The sequence below is a fragment of the Capra hircus genome (genome assembly GCF_001704415.2).
Source record: "Capra hircus breed San Clemente chromosome X unlocalized genomic scaffold, ASM170441v1, whole genome shotgun sequence".
Taxonomy (NCBI): domain Eukaryota; kingdom Metazoa; phylum Chordata; class Mammalia; order Artiodactyla; family Bovidae; genus Capra; species Capra hircus.
This window is the reverse complement of record NW_017189516.1, coordinates 50,056,990-50,079,088: the sequence shown is the minus strand read 5'-3', so window position 1 is coordinate 50,079,088 and position 22,099 is coordinate 50,056,990. Positions and strand designations below refer to the sequence as shown.

Below are 22,099 nucleotides of genomic sequence, written 5' to 3'. Positions count from 1 at the left end.
CAGAAAGAATGAAGGGATGGAGCCAAAGCAAAAACAATACCCAGTTGTGGATGTGACTGGTGACAGAAGCAAGATCCGATGCTGTAAAGAGCAATATTGCATGGGAACCTGGAATGTCAGGACCATGAATCAAGGCAAATTGGAAGTGGTCAAACAAGAGATGGCAAGGGTGAATGTCGACATTCTAGGAATCAGCAAACTAAAATGGACCGGAATGGGTGAATTTAACTCAGATGACCATTACATCTACTACTGCGGGCAGGAATCCCTCAGAAGAAATGGAGTAGCCATCATGGTCAACAAAAGAGTCCAAAATGCAGTACTTGGGTGCAATCTCAAAAACGACAGAATGATCTCTGTTCGTCTCCAAGGCAAACCATTCAATATCACAGTTATCCAAGTCTATGCCCCAACCAGTAACGCTGAAGAAACTGAAGCTGAACGGTTTTATGAAGACCTACAGGATCTTTTAGAACTAACACCCAAAAAAGATGTCCTTTTCATTACAGGGGACTGGAATGCAAAAGTAGAAGTCAAGAAACACCTGGAGTAACAGGCAATTTGGCCTTGGAATACGGAATTCATTCAGGGCAAAGACTAATAAAGTTTTGCCAAGAAAATGCTCGGGTCATAGCAAACACCCTCTTCCAACAACACAAGAGAAGACTCTACACATGGACATCACCAGATGGTCAACACCGAAATCAGATTGATTATATTCTTTGCAGCCAAAGATGGAGAAGCTCTATACAGTCAACAAAAACAAGACTGGGAGCGGACTGTGGCGCAGATCATGAACTCCTTATTGCCAAATTCAGACTTAAATTGAAGAAAGTAGGGAAAACCGCTAGACCATTCAGGTATGACCTAAATCAAATCCCTTATGATTATACAGTGGAAGTGAGAAATAGATTTAAGGGCCTAGATCTGATAGATAGAGTGCCTGATGAACTATGGAATGAGGTTTGTGACATTGTACAGGAGACAGAGATCAAGACCATCCCCATGGGAAAGAAATGCAAAAAAGCAAAATGGCTGTCTGGGGAGGCCTTACAAATAGCTGCGAAAAGAGAGGCAAAAAGCAAAGGAGAAAAGGAAAGATATAAGCATCTGAATGCAGAGTTACAAAGAAGAGCAAGAAGAGATAAGAAAGCCTTCTTCAGTGATCAATGCAAAGAAATAGAGGAAAAGAACGGAATGGGAAAGACTAGAGATCTCTTCAAGAAAATTAGAGATACCAAGGGAACATTTCATGCAAAGATGGGCTTGATAAAGGACAGAAATGGTCTGGACCTAACAGAAGCAGAAGATAATAAGAAGAGGTGGCAAGAATACACGGAAGAACTGTACAAAAAAGATCTTCACAACCCAGATAATCATGATGATGTGATCACTAATCTAGAGCCAGACATCTTGGAATGCGAAGTCAAGTGGGCCTTAGAAAGCATCACTACGAACAAAGCTAGTAGAGGTGATGGAATTCCAGTTGAGCTGTTTCAAATCCTGAAAGATGATGCTGTGAAAGTGCTGCACTAAATACGCCAGCAAGTTTGGAAAACTCAGCAGTGGCCACAGGACTGGAAAAGGTCAGTTTTCATTCCTATCCCAAAGAAAGGCAATGCCAAAGAATGCTCAAACTACCACACAATTGCACTCATCTCACATGCTAGTAAAGTAATGCTCAAAATTCTCCAAGCCAGGCTTCAGCAATATGTGAACTGTGAACTCCCTGATGTTAAAGCTGGTTTTAGAAAAGGCAGAGGAACCAGAGATCAAATTGCCAACATCTGCTGGATCATGGAAAAAGCAAGAGAGTTCCAGAAAAACATCTATTTCTGCTTGATTGACTATGCCAAAGCCTTTGACTGTGTGGATCACAATAAACTGTGGACAATTCTGAAAGAGATGGGAATACCAGACCACCTGACCTGCCTCTTGAGAAATCTGTATGCAGGTCAGGAAGCAATAGTTAGAACTGGACATGGAACAACAGACTGGTTCCAAATCAGGAAAGGAGTACATCAAGGCTGTATATTGTCACCCTGCTTATTTAACTTATATGCAGAGTACATCATGAGAAACACTGGGCTGGAAGAAGCACAAGCTGGAATCAAGATTGCCAGGAGAAATATCAATAGCCTCAGATATGCAGATTACACCACCCTTATGGCAGAAAGTGAAGAGGAGCTAAAAAGCCTCTTGATGAAAGTGAAAGAGGAGAGTGAAAAAGTTGGCTTAAAGCTCAACATTCAGAAAACAAAGATCATGGCATCTGGTCCCATCACTTCATGGGAAATAGATGGGGAAACAGTGGAAACAGTGTCAGACTTTATTTTGGGGGGCTCCAAAATCACTGCAGATGGTGACTGCAGCCATGAAATTAAAAGACGCTTACTCCTTGGAAGAAAAGTGATGACCAACCTAGATAGTATATTTAAAAGCAGAGACATTACTTTGCCGACTAAGGTCCGCCTAGTCAAGGCTATGGTTTTTCCAGTGGTCATGTATGGATGTGAGAGCTGGACTGTGAAGAAGGCTGAGGGCCGAAGAATTGATGCTTTTGTACTGTGGTGTTGGAGAAGACACTTGAGGGTCCCTTAGACTGCAAGGAGATCCAACCAGTCCATTCTGAAGGAGATCAGCCCTGGGATTTCTTTGGAAGGAATGATGCTAAAGCTGAAGCTCCAGTACTTTGGACACCTCATGCGAAGAGCTGACTCACTGGAAAAGACTCTGATGCTGGGAGGGACTGGGGGCAGGAAAAGGGGACAACCCATGATGAGATGGCTGGATAGCATCACGGACTCAATGGACGTGAGTCTGAGTGAACTCTGGGAGATGGTGATGGACAGGGAGGCCTGGCGTGCTGCGATTCATGGGGTCGCAAAGAGTCGGACACGACTGAGCAACTGAACTGAACTGAACAAAGTTAACTCTAGTTCAGTAGATACAGACTGTTATAATAGCAAAAATAAAAACTGATGTTTTCTAAAACCCACCTAGATAAAAAGAAAATCTAGGCAGTTTGATGTTCTCTTGAAGTCTACTGATAGTATTTTGAAGCTGCTTTATCACACGCATACCACGCCCCTCTAAGACAGCACCTCAGTGACACTGTAGGGAACTTATTAATGCTGGTGACAAGTGGGAGAAATAGTGTGTCAGGAGGAGACATAGAGACTTTAGGGTAATAAACCAGTTGAAAGTAGGAAAAGACAGAGAACAACAGGGTCTTAGAGATGAGACAGAATGCCCTGGTGTGAGGCTTGCTTGGGAAAGACTTTAAGGTATCAGGGAATAAAAAGTGATCCAGATCTAAATGCATTATGATTTCAGTGTCTCTGTCCTGTCTACACCTTTGGAAAATCTTTCATTCAACAAATATGAACTGAGCCCAAGGCAGTGGGGATACAGTGGTGAGTAAACACAGACGCAGAGCCTACAGACAACTTTTAACAGGAAAAAAATATTGCATAGGAGAGAAACAGTTATATCCTATGACATAATTTTGTAATATTTCATTTCTTCTGAATTTCTATGGAAATCTATACACTGACTTGATTAAAAAGGTTTATAGAAAAATATTAGTGAGGTCAATTTCAATAAACTAAATTTCTATAAAAGGATAAAACAAAAAGTTTTCCTTATGTTAACAAGGAGACTGAATTAGGATAAAATGAGAGATTAAAGATTCTATATTATCTTATTTAAAAGATGAACCATAACAGCTGTTGGTGAGGATGTGCTGAAAATGGAACCCTCACACCTTGATAGTAAGAATGTAAAATGGTGCACCCACTATGGAAACAGACTGGCAGTTCATCAAAAAGTTAAACATAGTAATGATATGAACCAGCAATTCCAATCCTAGGTATATACAGAAGTGAAAACCTATGTCCTCACTAAAACTTGCATACAAATGTTCACAGCATCATAATTTACAAAAGTCAAAAAGTGGAAACAATCCAAATAACCATCAACCAGTGAATGGATAAACATGTGGTGAATACATACAATGGAACATTACTCAGCCAGAAAAGGATTATTTATGCTCAACGTGTGTGTGTGTGTTCAGTCACTTCAGTTGTGTCTGACTCTTTTGTGACCCTATGGACTATAGCCTGCCAGGTTCCTCTGTCCATGGGATTCTCCAGGCAAGAAAACTGGAGTGGGTTACCATGCCCTCCTCCAGGGGATTTTTCCAACCCAGGGATCAAACCTGCGGCTCCTGCACTGCAGGTGGATTCTTTACCACTGAGTCACCAGGGAAGTCCATGCTCAACATGGAGGAACATAAAAAACATTGTACTACATGAAAGAAGCCAGTCACAAAAGGAAACACATTATATAACTGTAATTATGTCAAGAATAGGCAAATCCATACACACAGAAAGTAGATTATTGGCTGTCAGGGGCTGGAAGGACAAAGAAATAGGGAGTGACAACTAATTGTACAGGGTTTCTTCTGGGGGTGATGAAAATGTTTTGAAATTAGATAGTGGTGACAGTTGCACAACTTTGTGATTATACTAAAAACTACTGAATTGTTCACTTTGAAAGGGTGACTTTTATGGTAAGTAATATCTAAAAAAAAAATTCTCATGGCTCCAAGACACACTAGCCACCTAATACAAATAAGACAGCTCAACAGATCCAGCAAAAGACATCTTGCCGGAAGACATTTTTCCACACAACGCTATCCTCAAAGCTAACATTAATAATACTTAATGCTGACTAGCTACTCTGCAGCTTACATGCATCACTTTACTTAATCTTCACCACCGCCATGAGGTAAGTATAATTCTTATCTCTATTTTACAGCTGAAGAAAACAGAGATTAAGTAACTTGTCCAAGGTGAGTCACATAGCTAGGTATCCACAGAGCCAGGTATTGAACTCAGGTCAAACTCCATTGCTCAAGTTCTTCATCACCTCAAAGGGTAAAGATATATTCTGAAGCCTCACATGGTCTTTATAATATGTTGATTATCTAAAATCTGTTTTAAAACCCTTTTTTCTTGGTACCCTGAGTCTCTTACACTTGCTAAGTCAAGAAAAGCATGACAGGGCTTGTGTCACTAAAGAGCAGTCATGCCATGTCATATAGGAAACTGGAGATTACCCACCAAGAAACAAGATTTTAACTATTTTATTTTCAATTATTTCATATGCCTCAACACGCAGTTTTGCCATCTTTTAATTAATTCCAAACAGAGTTCCAGAAAAGCATCTATTTCTGCTTTATTGACTATGCCAAAGCCTTGGACTGTGTGGATCACAATAAACTGTGGAAGATTCTGAAAGAGATGGGAATACCAGACCACCTAACCTGCCTCTTGAGAAATCTGTATGCAGGTCAGGAAGCAACAGTTAGAACTGGACATGGAATAACAGACTGGTTCCAAATAGGAAAAGGAGTACGTCAAGGCTGTATATTGTCACCCTGCTTATTTAACTTATATGCAGAGTACATCATGAGAAATGCTGGACTGGAAGAAGGACAAGCTGGAATCAAGATTGCCAGGAGAAATATCAATAACCTCAGATATGCAGATGACACCACCCTTATGGCAGAAAGTGAAGAGGAGCTAAAAAGCCTCTTGATGAAAGTGAAAGAGGAGAGTGAAAAAGTTGGCTAAAAGCTCAACATTCAGAAAATGAAGATCACGGCATCCAGTCCCATCACTTCATGGCAAATAGATGGGGAAACAGTGGAAATAGTGTCAGACTTTATTTTTTTGGGGCTCCAAAATCACTGCAGATGGTGACTGCAGCCATGAAATTAAAAGAAGCTTCCTCCTTGGAAAAAAAGTGATGACCAACCTAGATAGTATATTCAAAAGCAGAGACATTACTTTGCCGACTAAGGTCCATCTAGTCAAGGCTATGGTTTTTCCAGTGGTCATGTATGGATGTGAGAGTTGGACTGTGAAGAAGGCTGAGCGCCAAACAATTGATGCTTTTGTACTGTGGTGTTGGAGAAGACTCTTCAGAGTCCCTTGGACTGCAAAGAGATCCAACCAGTCCATTCTGAAGGAGATCAATCCTGGGATTTCTTTGGAAGGAATGATGCTAAAGCTGAAGCTCCAGTACTTTGGCCACCTCATGCGAAAAGTTGACTCATTGGAAAAGACTCTGATGCTGGGAGGGATTGGGGGCAGGGGGAGAAGGGGACGACCCATGATGAGATGGCTGGATGGCATCACGGACTTGATGGAGGTGAGTGTGAGTGAACTCCGGGAGTTGGTGATGGACAGGGAGGCCTGGCATGCTGCGATTCATGGGGTCGCAAAGAGTCGGACACGACTGAGCGACTGAACTGAACTGAACTGTCAGTATCAATTCCAGTTTTAAACAAGCTCCAGTATCTTGACCTAGTTACCCATAGACATGACTTAAAAGTCTAGTCAAATATATTAATTTTTGAAACTAAGGACTGTGGAAACAGAATTAGCACTAGCCTTTTCTATTCATACATTCTCACTTTCTGAGAGATCCAAGTAACTTAAGGACCCTTGAGTGAACTGGAAATTTTGTCCTGTTCTATCATACCTCATAATCATATGGGGTCCCAGAGTTGCCATGAGTTCTACATAGTTTTCAGAACTAGAGATTAACTGCGACCACTCTAGAACACTCAGAAGCCCTAAAAAGAGGTACAGGGTGGGGAACAAAAAACAAGGATCTACTGATAGTCAATGTGCCACTCATGGCATTAAGTACATCACATGTGTCAGTTCATGTGATATTTTTAACCTGTCCAACATAAACTGGTTACTCTCACTTTTTAGAGGAAAAGGCTCTGAAAACTAAGCAAGTTTGCCCAAGAGCAAAGAGTTTATAAATTGGCAGAGGTAGGATTCAAACCCAGGTCTCCTCTGCATTATCTACTACACCTGCCTCTGCTTCATGGACAGACATCCATGAAGAGTTCTGAAAGAGGACAGCAATAACCTCAGGAAATCTTGGATTATTCAAAGAATACCAAAATCTAAAAGGCAGAATGTGTCAGAGTTTCAATCGGCTTGAGCCAAATAGTCCATATATTTGCTGGTATTTGCTCCTTGCTGATATTAAAAAAGCTATTACACTTCTCTCTACATTACAAAGACCTCAAATACTCACCTATCCCATAATTTTTATTATTTCAGTGAAATAGCACATGATGACCACTGAATAACTCTGAAACATTTTAATAAACATATGACATGGATTTGAAGGATTAAATTCCTACACTAAAGTGAAAATTACCATCACACACACAAAATTGGAAAATATGCTAAAACCAAAAGCTCTCTGATAAGAGGATGTTTTTCATCTACTGATTACCTCTCTGTAGCACTAGCTATGTGAAAAATGTGCTCATCTTCATTCTGTAACCGTTCTTTTCTCCTTCTTTCAATGTCATGTCGTAGGTCACTTGGATCTATTATTTTGACCAGAGTCTGAGGAATTTTGACAGAAGACAAACCATTCACATTACTGTTAGTTGCACAAAGACTGTATTGAACAAGAACCTTAAGTTAAAGTCCTAAATAAGTTATCTTCTACTCATCTTGTTAATGGTAGTGTAAACAGATACAAGTATTTTGAGACACAACTGACAAAACACAGTCAGAAGAGTTCATACCACTGAACCAGGAATCCGACTTCTGGGCCTCTATACCAAAGAAGAGTCTATCTATTCAAGTATATTCAAAATGTTTTATTTTAAAAATAACCAAAAAACAAAAGTAACTTAAGTGTGAAAAAATTTTAAAGGAGAAGGGAAGAAAAATTTATGGTAAATTTAAGTCATAGGAATAATGTACAACCACTTAAATTATGATGATATAGACTATGTGGAAGTAAACATGGAAAAACACTGAAAAGTTCACTAAAACTTGCAAAGTCTCAATTATAAAAAGGTCATTGGGAATTGAGAGATTTTACATAAAAGGAATGTTATTATAGTTTAAGTAAAAAGAAAAAGCATCCAAAATTGCATGTACTGTGACAGTGACTATGTTAAAATTTCAGACATAAGACTGTAAGGAAAGACAATCAAATAATACTTTGTGTTAAGCGAATTAAAGGTAATTTAAAACAATCCTTAAATTTCCTGTAAGTTTATTATAGTATTTTGATTAACAGAAATTTCCTGAAAATATCATTGATTCAATAAACTAACCTATCTCTGTAAATTCAGTAAAATTGTAACCATTCATGTGAAAAAAATTATTTATATATTTTATCACAAATGTATTTATTAAAATCTCTCCTCTACAAGAACTCTTCACTCTCAATGAATAATTAGCAGGGTTTTTAGAACTTGATACTTCTTCTAAAACAAGAGCCAGTTTTCTTCTCCCTTGGCTAGTTAAGATAGTTTTTCTAATTAGCAACGAAATGAGGGTAGGGGGAGGTGGCAGGGGTGGGAACAATAAAAAAAGTATTATTTTCATTATTTTGTTAGTTTATACTCCATAGAATCTTTCATATAATCTTCAGTAAAAGGAAGGGCAGTATCAAATGAAACTAAGTTCCTTTGCATGCATTCCACATACAACTTAAAAATATATCCCACATGACTGCTTTGGAAAAAAAAAGGTATCCAACATACTTTCTGCAAGATTTACACTGTGAAGTTTTGGGATGAATATTAAACACTATAATTTTATGTCAATTTTACAAAGCTGTAAAATCCTTAGGGACTGTCTCTCTTAGGGAATATTTTTGTCTTTTGCCAGTGTTCTCTTTGCAACCTGGCTGAAAACTAGAATCACTTGGAGAGCTTTGTAAATTTCAGATTCCTGGGTCTTAATCATCCTTCCTCACCCACTTTACCTTTTTTGCTCCCAATGACCAGTTCCCTTTCCCGTTAGTTTGTCAACAATAAGATAATCCCCCATCAAAAACCATATTCACTTACCTGTTTTGAGTCATATACCATAGTTTGTTTACTCTGAAGCTCGGCCAAAGACATATCTATTCTCCTAAAATAATAAACGCATATTACAATTAAATAATTATGTTATACACTGATACCTCGATTCCATTAATACAGAATGGAATTTGAAATAAAGCTGGTGTGTCTTGAAGGAAGAAAAAGAAATCTGCTACCAGGTGGTTTTTCATCTATGTGGCAGTCTCCCAGGACACACATATCCTGTAAACAACATCACAGTGAAGCCTTAGTAGTTCTCAAATCACTAGTCTGTGTAACCTTAAACTTGGCTCCGGTGATCTACTGCATTCTAACATTGATTCAGCTCAGCTCACAAGACAGGGCGCACCACCTGCTTGGACAGGTGCCAGCAGAAGAAGACATATGTTTTCATCCGGCTGCCCTCAGAACAGTCATTTCTGAGGACATGAAGCAACCCATGATTTCAATGGCTCGACAACTGTCTTTCATTCTTCCAGTGATAACTTCAGTAGGCAATTACTATAGACACAGCAGAATCAAAGTTAGGTAGGTAAATATTTTCAAAGTCCTGTACATTTAAACAATGCTAGTCATGGCTTTAATACAACCTAGTCTATCAAAGTGCACTGGCCTAGTACCTGCTTGGGTCAGTCCTGTTTTAGGCAGGAAATGCTGTTCTAGAGTCTACAGTAAACCCAAGAGGCAGGCAGCATGTTCCCACATCTGTTCTGAGGCTTATTCCCATGAGTTATATGGACGTACAATAATCAGTCATTACCTGTGAATTTCTGGATCCGAGCTCAACTTAGTTTCATTTACATCTGCAGCTTTTTTAACTTGAATTTTTGAGAAACGCTCATGCAGAGTTATTTCAGGTGATGGAAAATAATTTGCTGCAAAAGGAAACAAAAAGTTTTATCTCAGTGTAAAACTGATTCCACTTAAAAGGTTATATATACAATAAGCACAGGAGTAAGGGAGTATTAAAAAAACATCCAACCTGCTTTCTCTTAAAAATATGGGACCTAAATTTATTTCACAGACTAATGTATAGTGCTCACATGTTTTTTCCAAGCTCAAGCAACAGTAAATGGATTTATGAATGCAAAGATTCTGTTCCTATTTGGCATTCCTGCTTACTTGCCAGAGGGGAAAAAAAATATTGGCTTTTTCAGAGAGAGGACCTTTCTTCTCCAAGGTAAGAGCTTCCTCACTGTTACTATATGTGGGAAGTAAAGCTGGCATAGAGCTCTACAGTTCACTTAGAGCAAAAATAATTTCAAAAACAACCCTAAAACATCAATACAATTCTGAACAAATGCTAAATGCTATGGTTACATATCACAGAAGGCTTCCTAACGCCATTTTACTTAGTGTTAACCGAAGTTCATGAAGACATTCTCAAAGTGCCTATGCTACAAGCTTTGAACAGAATAGAGAGAAAGATAATACACTTGACCCATGAGAAAGCTACTTGAGCAATCCTTTTCCCTAACGTACTGTTCCTGTTCTGGGACAATCTCCTGGGTTTCTCTGCAATACCAGCTTCCTTTCTGCCAAGGACCACACTTCCTTTGGGTGAGAGGGGCTGGAATTGAGAAGGTGAACTGTTTCAAACTGCATCCTTTAAAGTAAATATATGCCTTAGTTTGAGGGCTGCAGAGAAAATAATTCATTTGCAAAATGTTTTAAGAAGGTAAGAAAGATCAACACAATCATCTAGTAAGAAATATAAAATTAAAATTTTGAAATTCATGAAAGATCCTAGCTTATAATACACAAAACTGCCTTAATTACACAGAATCAATAAAGAAAGTTATTCTACATGACTAAATTTTCCAATTAATGGAAACTGGCCAGAAGCAAAAGCAAAACACAACTCAATTGAAAACCTTTAAAATATTAATTATGCAATTCCCTGACATCATAAAGTATAACAAATAATACTGGAGTCTTTTACTGATCACTTAGCATCACCCTTATGGCACAAAGTCCCAGTAACACCCTTGGGGGCTTTAGGAATATGACCAAATGACCTACACTTCCAGATTTCTCGAGCTTCTTGAGTTTCATATCTGGCTTTTGTTCTTTCCTCCTTTCTACTGGGTTATCAGTTATTGTTTCTCTCTGCTCTCAGTATACCTGTCCTTTGTAGCAGCCAACCTCTTCTTTTATAATTTTCAATTTGTAATCTACTATGAGTTGAAGCACCAGATTATTGAACTACATAAAAAAGAACAACTGGCTTGAATTAATATGTGCTACTTTCTTCAACAGATTTCCTAATTGATGATTTAACTTATAATGAAATAATTACTATTACAATATCAGATATTTACCTATATCTCGTGAAAAGTCAGTACATTATTTTTGCGTTATCCCTAATGTATGTGCGAAATATACCAACCTTTAACTTGATGGATTATAGTTATGATTTGCTGAGCAAATTCTCCTGTAGGTTTGTTTTCAGTATTCTGAGTTGAGTCAAGATGTTCAAACACTGGATGAAACTTTTCACTTTTCCTGCCAACAGCAACCAAATCATGTGACATCTGTCTCTCTGTGGAATAGCTAGAAGCAACCCTAGAATAATTTGTAAATGTTTAACTAAATTTGAGACTATTCACTGAGAAAATAACTTATTAAAATTAATCAAGATAACTATAAAACTAAAAATGTTTATTTTTTCTTATAATTAAGGCACTAAATTGTATGCCATAAACATGTACAATAATGAGCAGGAGAAAATAGCTACAGGCACACAGTTTTGAGTTCTCCTTTTCAAATCAGAGATCATCAAATATTTGCCACTTTAATAATAAAATCTTCAAAATTCTAAGCTAAACAATTTTTACTTCAAAAAATACAGCATGGCATTGAAGACACTCAATATGCAAAATATAATCAGATTATTTTCTACTCCCAAATGTCCATATAACTATAAAGCCAGCAAGCTGACACTATCTTGAAATACTACCATTCTTTACAAGCTGGTATCAAACATAATAATGTTGCTGACTTCATAAAAATCCTAAACTTCTATGTCAGTAATGAGCTGAGACTAGTATTTTGAAATCAAATTCTGTTTAGCTTAATCACTTACAAAGTCTCACTGAACTCTCAGAAAATAGCCTTAGTTGTTAGCAAAGTTATGATCATGAGAAGCAATGATACTGTTCACCCTAAAATATATCCTTAAGGATATACTACCATTTATAATATAACCCCAACCATCTTACCACTTTAATACTTTCTGAATCTTTATAACTTTCATTAAGCACTTTCCTGACCCTCAAGTACCATTATAAATTCATGATTATGACATATAACAATTATTCATGCCAAACAAAGGGGCTCAGAGCTTACAAATATTAATCTTTGTAATACCTCTATGCAGAAGGTGTCATGATACTGAGACAATAGATGTCATTTGTTTTGCTTTTCATCCCCAAGGTTAAGCATTCATTTGCATGTAATCCTTCAAAATGTCATAATGGGAAAGTATACTTTATTCTAAGAATGCTACTCCTGCTTAAAACCACTCAAATTCTTCATCTGTAGGCAGTTCATGCATCAGAAAAGAAAACGCCTCATTATTTATATTTATTCCTCATGTTGGACCCAAAACAGCACTAACCAGCTTATACCCATCTCACTCCTCTGCATTTAACTCTGAATAGCTTCTGGCTCTTCCTAAAAAATAAGTTCATTATTCAAAGAATTGAGATTTACAACTGCTAGGGTTTTTTATGATGATGTTTCAGAATCCGAAGATAAATCCAAAAGAGAGCCCTGAAATATGTTTTAAATACTAGCAGCACCACTAGAAAAAAATATCTCTTTATACAACAAAAATCAATCAGATGGATACATTTGGGGCTGTGGGTGTACACATGTACATATTTATTTACTGACGTCACTTAATAGCCATATATCTAAAACTGCTCCAAGGTTATGAAGGGCTTAAAGATATTCTTAACTGAAAATTTTAACTCTTCTAGCAAGATGGTTTTAAGTGCTTATTTTCAACTTCTCAGAGGAAAACCTTCCATCTGATTTTTCATGCTCCCTCTTAAATCAGCCCTGTTGAGATGACTCCCTGCCACGGCAGAAACATGGATGAGTGACTACGCCACAGGTTGATGCCACTGCTGTGGTTTCCTTGACTAATCAGAAAGACCTTTAGAGGGCCCATTTCTCCTCCTAATTTGTTCCAAGCTTCTCATTCTATATCTGATAACTAGTAAAAGACATTTAGTGATAAATGTTAGAAGCTAGAATGGCCCTGTAACAACCCCTACTAACAAAGAAATTAGCCTCCAATTAAAATAAATAAATTTAAATAAAAAATAAATTAAAAAAAAGAATTACATATGCTTTCTGTTCAAAGGGGTTTAATGGTACAAAAAGCTCTTCCATACCCCCAAAACAGCTTTACATTTTTTTTTACAGGAGAAAAATAAGGTGTTTAAATAGAATTATAAAAATGATCTATAAGGGGAAATCAGTTGACAATGGTTTTCACTGCTGTCTCAGTTTCCCCCAAGACAAAACCAGCTGATAAAGGCTTCCAGTTTTTCACCAGATAATTATTAAAATTTACTTGTAATTTATGATTACTGTCATAACTCTTATCTCCCCACTCCAAGTCCAACTCTCAATTCATAGGAATACTGTGGTATACTTTGAAGCTATACTTAATTCTTGATAGTTACCAGTTTAAAATTTTTCTCTAGATATATCCCATAAGATTTTTAATAAAAAATATAAAAGTGACCATCTTTCTAAAAAATATACATGAGAAGAATATAACCTGAAATTTTGTTTTTTAAAAATAACTATACTTTTGCTATAAGGAAAAACTTCTGGAGACTTCAAAATGCAAAATGTTCTAGGTAGTTTCATTTGCAACTTTAATCACCTCTTCGTTTATATTTTAGTATTTCCCATGACATTACTGATCAACAAGTTTACAATTTCACAAAATATTCCCAAAACAAGTAGTTAAACTGGAAAGACCAAATGTTCTCATTTGAGATGCATTTTAGACACTTTTAAAAATTAAAATATAGCCATCACCTGTATTCTATTAAATCTTCTGGGTTCTCTGTTCCCTCCCCCCACTTCACCCTGGTTTTCCTTCTCTATTTAAGGATATTTCGTCTGATGTTCATCTGAGTGCCACGCATAACAACTAACAAAACATTTAAAAAAAACTACATTAAAACTTAATTCCTCTTCTCCACAGTTAAAAAACCAACTGCCTGGCAAAACAACAATAACAAAAACCGAACCACCAAAATCAACGGATAATCTGCTCTCTGGAAGTTTATAATAGGTAACAAAATTCATATGACACATGTAAAGTTTTCCTTTCTCAGTTTTATTCTAGCTAGTAACTATCACAAAGCACTTTCTGAATCATAAGTTTGTTCTTGTCTTCGTAAGAACACATTTAGAATTTTTGGAGTTGAGGGAAATGGATTATAGAGACTGCTACTCCCTTAATTCAACATCTCATTATTACTTTTTTTCACGAAAGTCCCATAACTGGTCTTGTCAACCTCAGTGCCCTTTCAAGACATCTGATAGAAGGTGGCCAAAACTGAGCCCTCTCCCAGAAGCTAATCCTGTTACATCAGGCTGGCAGTGTGGTGGTCTTACTTTCACACCTCCTGCCCTTCTATTTCCTTTCCCTAGACTGCTCAGAATGGCACAGCTCAAAGTTCCTGGGTGTGTTTTCTGCCTTTGTTAACCTATAAATATAAAAGGTCTTTCATCTCATCTCCACATGTCTAAAACACACCAACCTTCAAAGCCTAGCTCACATGTCAACTCCTGAAAGAAGCCTTCCCTGAATCCCCCAGCTTGGGATCATCTGAATCACATATCACGCACCACCTCACACATCACTCCACTGTGCCATGGTATTACCAACATTATCTTCTTGCCTCTAAGACCAGGGGAGAAGAAACCTAATCCTATGTGGATCCATAGTCCCAGGGCACCTTAACAGATTGTCTCACGGGGTAGGTCCTCAAAAAATATCTGCTGTATAAAAAAATGATAAAATGAAAAATGACTGGCACAATATGAAATGATGAGTTTCACCTTAAAAGATGACAGATTTAAAAATTCTGAGATCAATTTTTGTTTTTTAACTTTCTTGGCTTACTTCAAAAAATTTTAACTTAATTTAGATAAATTTAAAATTTTCATTTTTTATAAGAGAAAACCTCAAATATATTCAAAAGTTCAGAGAATCCTATGATGAGCCTGTCAAGTTAGCTTCAATAGTTATCAACACATAACCAACTGAAGCAGACTCACAGATCCTAGAGGAACATCCAGTTAATTTGGGCCCCAAAAGGCATAGCCAGGTGACCTGCCCAACGTTATGGAACTGCGCAGTGACCTACTGGAAAACAAAGACCTATACATCCCAACATCAAACAAAGTTTACCTCCCTATACTAGGACCCCCAAGAGGTACTAAGAGAAGACTGAGCGAAACATAGGAATGAAAGGGAATCTTTTCTCAATTAATTTTTGAGTTTAGAAAATATATATGAGAAATATTAGAAGGAAAAAACTCTTAAGATTTTTGTGATACCTAGCAGCAAGTTAGCAGGTTTGTGTATCACAAAAATATCTCCACCCAGCTTATTTTGCCTCCAGCTGAAAAGTGCCCATCACGGGTAAGCTTGTGTGATTAGGTTACCTTCCTTCTATCCTAGCTGTGGTTTTTCACTCTTCCCCAGCCTAAGCAGCACCTGTCTGCCCTGAGCATCAGGGCTCCAGCGTCTTCTGGGGCTCATCATCCACCTCATTCCCCTTTTAGAATGGGGAAAAACTGGGTAGGGTCAGGGATGCCCTCTCTGTATCTCTTCACTGGGAAATAAAAGGATTAAATGCAAATACGGTTGAGGCAGTCAGTCCAATGTTGCCTTCACTAGCCAACCTTCTCATTCTAGATGCCTAGTGCTAGCACCTGGGAAGTCAAAGGAGCCTCAGTGCAGGCCCACCTGCCCCAGCTTACTCTTCTCTGGAGACTGGCATGCCCTCCTTCCCTCCTCTCACCAACTTCCTAGCCTGACCAAGCTTCAGTCTCTCACCTATTCTGTCCAGTAGTAAACCCAAACTCCCTTCATCTGCCCCATGACTTTCAGATGTCTACAACAGTGAGTGTTTGGAGTTCATAACAACCTTAGTACAGATTTTCATATTGTGACGCTCTTCATTCTGAAACGTAGTTATGACTCATATGTAACTTCTACCTCTGATAATGCAGTTTCTGACAAAGTAGGTCACTAGAAGGTCACTAGGTCAACTAGGCTTCTATTTCTCAACATCAAATTATAAGATTAACAGTGTTCAGCATCTCTAATGAGGTCTACTAAAATAAAATCCTTCAAAATTGTTACTTCTATGTTGACAGAAGTATTAACTATGCACTGAACATTCAAGAAGTGTCACCTACTGCTATTCTAGATACAAACTAATACCTAGAAAAATCACTAGGTTTCAACTGCACTGATAACTGGAAGAAAATGTATCAAAACCGGACCCAAGCTAAGAAAGTAAATGAATGTATAAAATGAACTGCCTTATTAGTATCTCCAAAAAAAGTGGATACTCTAGATTTTAACCAACAAATAACCTATCTGCACTCTATGATTATTTCAGTTTTATTAAGCAGAAGGAAATCTAATTTATGTTGGGAGTTGAGAACATGGCTGTTGAGGATATGAACTATCAATACCTTTGTTTTATGGACACTTCATCAGTTCACACATAACTAAATTCAACCCTACAAAATTCTTACACATTCATTCATCAGTTAATAATTATAATCAGAGAGAAAGATTTTTGCTGATTATGATGCACTGCCATATGAAAAGATGCATATATTTATTAATAAAAATCACTAGCTGACAACTGTATGTTTTCAACTGCACTGATAACTCAAAGAACATGTATTAAAACCTGACCCAAGCTAAGAAAGGAAACGAATGTATAAAATGAACCACCATTTATACATTTTAAACAAATGTATAAAATGAAGAACCAAAATTCTTCAAGTCTTTAGAAAGAACTTACAGTAAAGCTCTTTATTACACAAACCATTCCATAGGTCCTTGTCAGGTAATTCAAACATGTACTGACAGGTCCCACTTAATGGGCCATGAAATTCACAAAAGGAGAGTTTATAAATTCAGGTACAATTCAGGTAAAATTGAGGTACAGCAGCCTCAATTTTAGGAAGCTCATTTTTGTGACACATGATGAAGATCGAGCTTCTATTTCTCAACATCGTTATAAAATTAACAGTGTTCAGCATCTCTAATGAGGTCTACTAAAATAAAATTCTTCAAAATTGTTACTTCTAGCATTCTTTAAAAATGTTACAGCCAACTTATTAATTCTAATTTAAGAATAAAACATTTCTTTATTAAATATTTAAAAATTCAAGATTTTAACTTTTATTTTAAAATTACTTTTACTATTATTTTAAAATTCAAAGTTTTTGTGATTGTACTTTTATGTAAAAATTCAAGATTTTTGTGATTTGATTGCATGTAATTTTACCTCAAAAGAAAAAAAACTGTAAACAAATATTAAATACTGAAATATGTAAAGGTGAGTGTACTTGTATCTTCTGTATTTCACTTTGAAATGCAGTGAAAAATTAAGATGGAATGATAGATGAACAGATGTGATTACAGAAGTATAGTAAAATGTTAATTGTAGACTCTAGGTGGGTATATAGGTGTCGACTGTACACCTATATATGTTTGTATGTTTTGTTTCAACTTTCAATTATGTTTCAATTGTGTTTCAATTATGTTTCAACTTTTCTGTATGTTTGAACATTTTCATAATATAAGGTTAGAAAGAGAAAAATCTTAAGGTAAGATCCTTAAACTTGATGCTCAGAGTAGCCTTTATACTCTTAAGATTAAGAACTAGTAGAGCCGTTATGGAGAAGGCAATGGCACCCCACTCCAGTACTCTTGCCTGGAAAATCCCATGGACGAAGGAACCTGGCGGGCTGCAGTCCATGGGGTCGCTTAGAGTCGGACATGACTGAAGCTACTTCCCTCTCACTTTTCACTTTCATGCATTGGAGAAGGAAATGGCAACCCACTCCAGTGTTCTTGCCTGGAGAATTCCAGGGATGGGGAGCCTGGTGGGCTGCCGTCTGTGGGGTCACACAGAGTCAGACACGACTGAAGCGACTTAGCAGCAGCAGCAGCAGAGCCTTTATACTCTTAAGATTAAGAACTAGTAGGAAATATAGCACAAAGTGACTTAAGATATATTATATAAAATAGAATGTTGCCGTTTAGTCACTAAGTCATGTCTGACTCTTTTGCGACCCCATGGACTGTAGCCCACCAGGCTCCTTTGTCCGTGGCATTTCCCAGGCAAGATTACTGGAGTGGGTTATGACAATCACATATATGGTTATATACGGTTATGACAGCCATATAGAAAAGTAGCCCCAAAAAGCTGTATCAAAATATTAATAAAATGGTCCTAAGGTAGTAGGATTATGGGTGATTTCCCCCCTCCCTTCTATTTGTCCAACTTCTTCTAATATAATCATAAATTCTTTCTGTGTACATATAAATATGCATATGTATATTTTGAGATATTTTTGCAAGTATAATGAATGTAAAAAAATATCAGGAAAAGGACAGTCAAATCTAACTTTAAAGAAAGAAACAAATGTATTTAAAAAAAAAAAGACTATGGGTTTACCACCCTCACTTTTACATTCTAACCTTGGATTTTTTTCCCTCTAGTTTTTTTTTCAAATACAGATACGAGTCAACTGTGAACATAAATGCATCAAATCAACATGGTCCATCACTTTTTAACTCACATACTGGTAGTGTATTAAGATAACAAACAGACTAGCTGATGCATCCAAGTGTCAGTGCCTTATTATTCTCAGAATCCATAAACAGAGGTAATAGAACAAAGCATGCAATCCACTTTAGAGGAATAAAACCTATTACGAAAGTAGTCTTTTTTGTTAAAGTCTCATTAAGCGCTAAACCAAATGTCTTACAAATTGGCCTCTCTCTAGACTCTAGCCTAATTCCTCTACCTAGGAGAAGCTAGTTGGTTGAGCTCCACTCCTTTTGAGATGGTAGCAAGAACCATGTTAAGTCATCCACCTCCTTGAGACACAAGGGGACATATAGATTTGAGCCACAGGCACGGACTCAGATCTAAGTCACTTCATCTCTCACAGCCTCACGGTCTTTCTCTATAATATCAGGACCTGCTGAAAGGTCCCTTCCAGGCCAAAAGTTCTCTGAATTACATGCAACAGGGAAAACAGGCTTTGAGAAATTGAGCAAGGAATAGGTCTCCTTGAATATGACCTGGCCTATTTGTGGGTATAGAAAATGTGGAAACATAAAAACATGTAAATTCATGAAGAGGACCAACTCCATAGAATGCCCTGCACCCCAAAAGCATCTTGAGATACAAACACGGAAATAAACATGACATCATCCTGTATTACTAAATCATGGGATTAATTCCCATTACAGGGCTTTTTTGAAAAATCTGGCAATCCCCACCCCCTTACTTGATGAACTCTAAACACACTATGAACTCTATTTTCAAAGGTAAAATAAAGGTGGCAGAAAGTTATTACACATCATTAAGAAAAAATGAAGACAATACCTAGATCTATTCTGTGCTTGCTTCACATCTACTTTAACTGTGAGTGACTTCTTCCTAAGAAAGACAGATGAAGGCTTCAAGTCGGAATCACTATTATCAAGTTGGTTACAGGAAGAGTTGCTGTCTTTACTGCCAGCTCTTTCTTTCTTTATTTTGTCCTTCCGTGTGTCCTTACAGGATCTCGAATCAACATCGCTTTTATCTGAGTGGGTTAAGGCAGCACAGTCTTTCTTTGATGGCTTAGAAGATTCTCTGACTTGCCCACCTTCAGTCTCTCTCCCTCTTCCAGCATGAGAACAACTGGACTCTCTATTCACAGGGCCTTTTTGAGAACCCAATTTTCTATCTTCCTCCTTAGGGTACCTCTGAGCTCTTCCATCATAAAAGTCCTTGTCGCCATCTGAGGTCTTTCGATATCTGTGGCGAGAATCACAGGATACCTTGGCTGCTGAACTGGTCTCTGGGAATTCCCTTGGAGCATATCGATGAGTCTGGGTTTCAAGGCTCCGCTGATCTTTCTTCTCTTGGTAAGGAGCAGAAAAATGCCTGGATTTCCACTGCAGGCTCCTGACAGGCTCTCTGTTTTCATACCTCTCCACATCGTGAGGTCTTTTTGATGTGTGTCCGTATTTTCTGAAATCATGATCCTCAGGATACCTGTGTTGACATAAAACAGTTTACATTTGCACTAGAGAGAAGAAAGTGAGAATTTATATGTGTGGAATGTTGGGCAGCATGGCTTTAAATGCAAAATGTAGTGGAAAGTTAACCTACAATCCCTTAAGCCAGCTCATAGATGCACAAGGTACTTAAAGAAAATAGCATCTTTTAAAAAAATATATTCTAGCCATCTACATGATTTACTCTAAAAATAAACACTTCACTACTATCAGTAGACCAAAACTACACTACAATGCTTTTGATCTTTTAGACAAAAGCTTTTCAAGGTTATCTTTAACCATAAAGTAAACAGACTTTTTCTTTTTTTTTTTTTTTTTTTTTTTTTTTTTTTATTTTTTTAATTTTTTTATTTTTTTTTAAATTTTAAAATCTTTAATTCTTACATGCGTTCCCAAACATGAACCCCCCTCCCACCTCCCTCCCCACAACATCTCTCTGGGTCATCCCCATGCACCTGCCCCAAGCAAGCTGCACCCTACGTCAGACATGGACTGGCGATTCAATTCTTACATGACAGTATACAACAGACTTTTTCATTTGAGGCTTTATATCAAATTATGCTAGTTTAATGTTTTTCTATACCTCTTCTGAAAAGAGCTCCTTTTCTCAAAATCTTCAGAGCCTCTTCTAAGTGACTGAGAGTATTTTTCATCTTGTATCCTCTGGTGCCTCGGTTCATCTTCATGCCAATATCCTTCGAATCTAAAAGAATCTGTTGTTGATCTCACAGGTGGTGTCCCTCCTTTTTCACTTCTTCTATTTCTGCGGTCATCAGGAATATACCTTCCTTGTGCTTTCTGGGGATAACAACTCCTCTGGTGCTCTTTGTAGAATATACCTTCTGAGTGTCTGGGCACATATTGAGCTCTTCTGTTACTATCATCTCCTCTTTCTGGTAAATATACTTGGGGAGGCTTGTAAGTATAAAACTTTTCTGAAGAGTCTCCTCTTATGTTTGGGGAAGGTGATCTATGCTCATATGATCGGTAATATATATTTTCACGAGAAGAAATCCTTGGTTTACTCTGTCCATATTTCTCATTGTCCATTCTCCAAGTGATGTGTCTTTTTGGATCCTTCCTATAGTCGTAGCCATAATGCTCATATCTTTGCTTGTAGTGTTCAGAACTTCTAGGCACTGGTGTTAAAGACCTATGTAAACAAATACAGAAAAGTTTAGTCCATTCAAAGACAATACACGAAGTTGGTCTTACAGTGACTTATCCAAATAAAACGTTTGCTTTCCCCTGCCTCTTCCACTCAGATTCATCAGTATTTGGTATCTGTATTCTAAATTGTTCACTTGGGAGCCTGACTATGCTTCTGCCCAATTCAACATGCATACTCTTTTCACCTGAACTAATGTACCCCATGTACATATCAAAATGGGCTGAGCACAGCCATCCTACTGGAGGAGGACCAGCTTAGGTACGCAGCAGGATCCATTTTGGAAGACTGCTGACAGCAAAGTTCTGGCAAAAGGGCCTGTCAATAAAAGCTTACGTCAGGTTCCATGGTCAAGTAAGAAATAAGGAGAAAGAGGGTTAGATTCACACAATTAAGTGTGCAGGAGAATCTCTGGAAAACCGAACATAATCTCTGAAATCAAAATAGATTCTAAGAGTTTATGTTGCATATCAAATCCAAACTCAGACCCCAAACTGATCTCACAGTTTTCCTAACTGATTGTCTATTCTCTCTACTAAGGTTATATCAAGTAGCAAAAACTACATCTTTAAACAGCATGTGGAGGTGGTGGGAGGAAGAAGACCTTAAGAAGTGGACCTCATGCTTAGTCCCTCCAGTT

General features: G+C 37.5%; 1 protein-coding gene across 8 annotated transcripts in view; it reads right to left on the bottom strand.

Moving 5' to 3' along the window:
* Positions 1-22,099, bottom strand: part of CXHXorf23 (chromosome X CXorf23 homolog) — a 56,481-nt gene that overhangs the window by 17,763 nt on the left and 16,619 nt on the right. For 7 of the 8 annotated variants that reach the window (XR_001917573.1, XR_001917574.1, XM_018043914.1 and 4 more), the window contains 6 exons: positions 20,875-21,444; positions 19,612-20,268; positions 11,316-11,491; positions 9,687-9,801; positions 8,912-8,975; positions 7,330-7,445 (listed from right to left, as the gene is read on the bottom strand). Coding sequence is in view for 6 of the 8 variants with exons in the window: in XM_018043914.1 (XP_017899403.1) it covers positions 7,330-7,445; positions 8,912-8,975; positions 9,687-9,801; positions 11,316-11,491; positions 19,612-20,268; positions 20,875-21,444 (1,698 nt within the window). In the remaining 2 variants the exon portion in view is untranslated. The remainder of the gene's footprint in view (positions 1-7,329; positions 7,446-8,911; positions 8,976-9,686; positions 9,802-11,315; positions 11,492-19,611; positions 20,269-20,874; positions 21,445-22,099) is intronic. The other variant, XM_018043915.1, reaches the window with a different exon arrangement.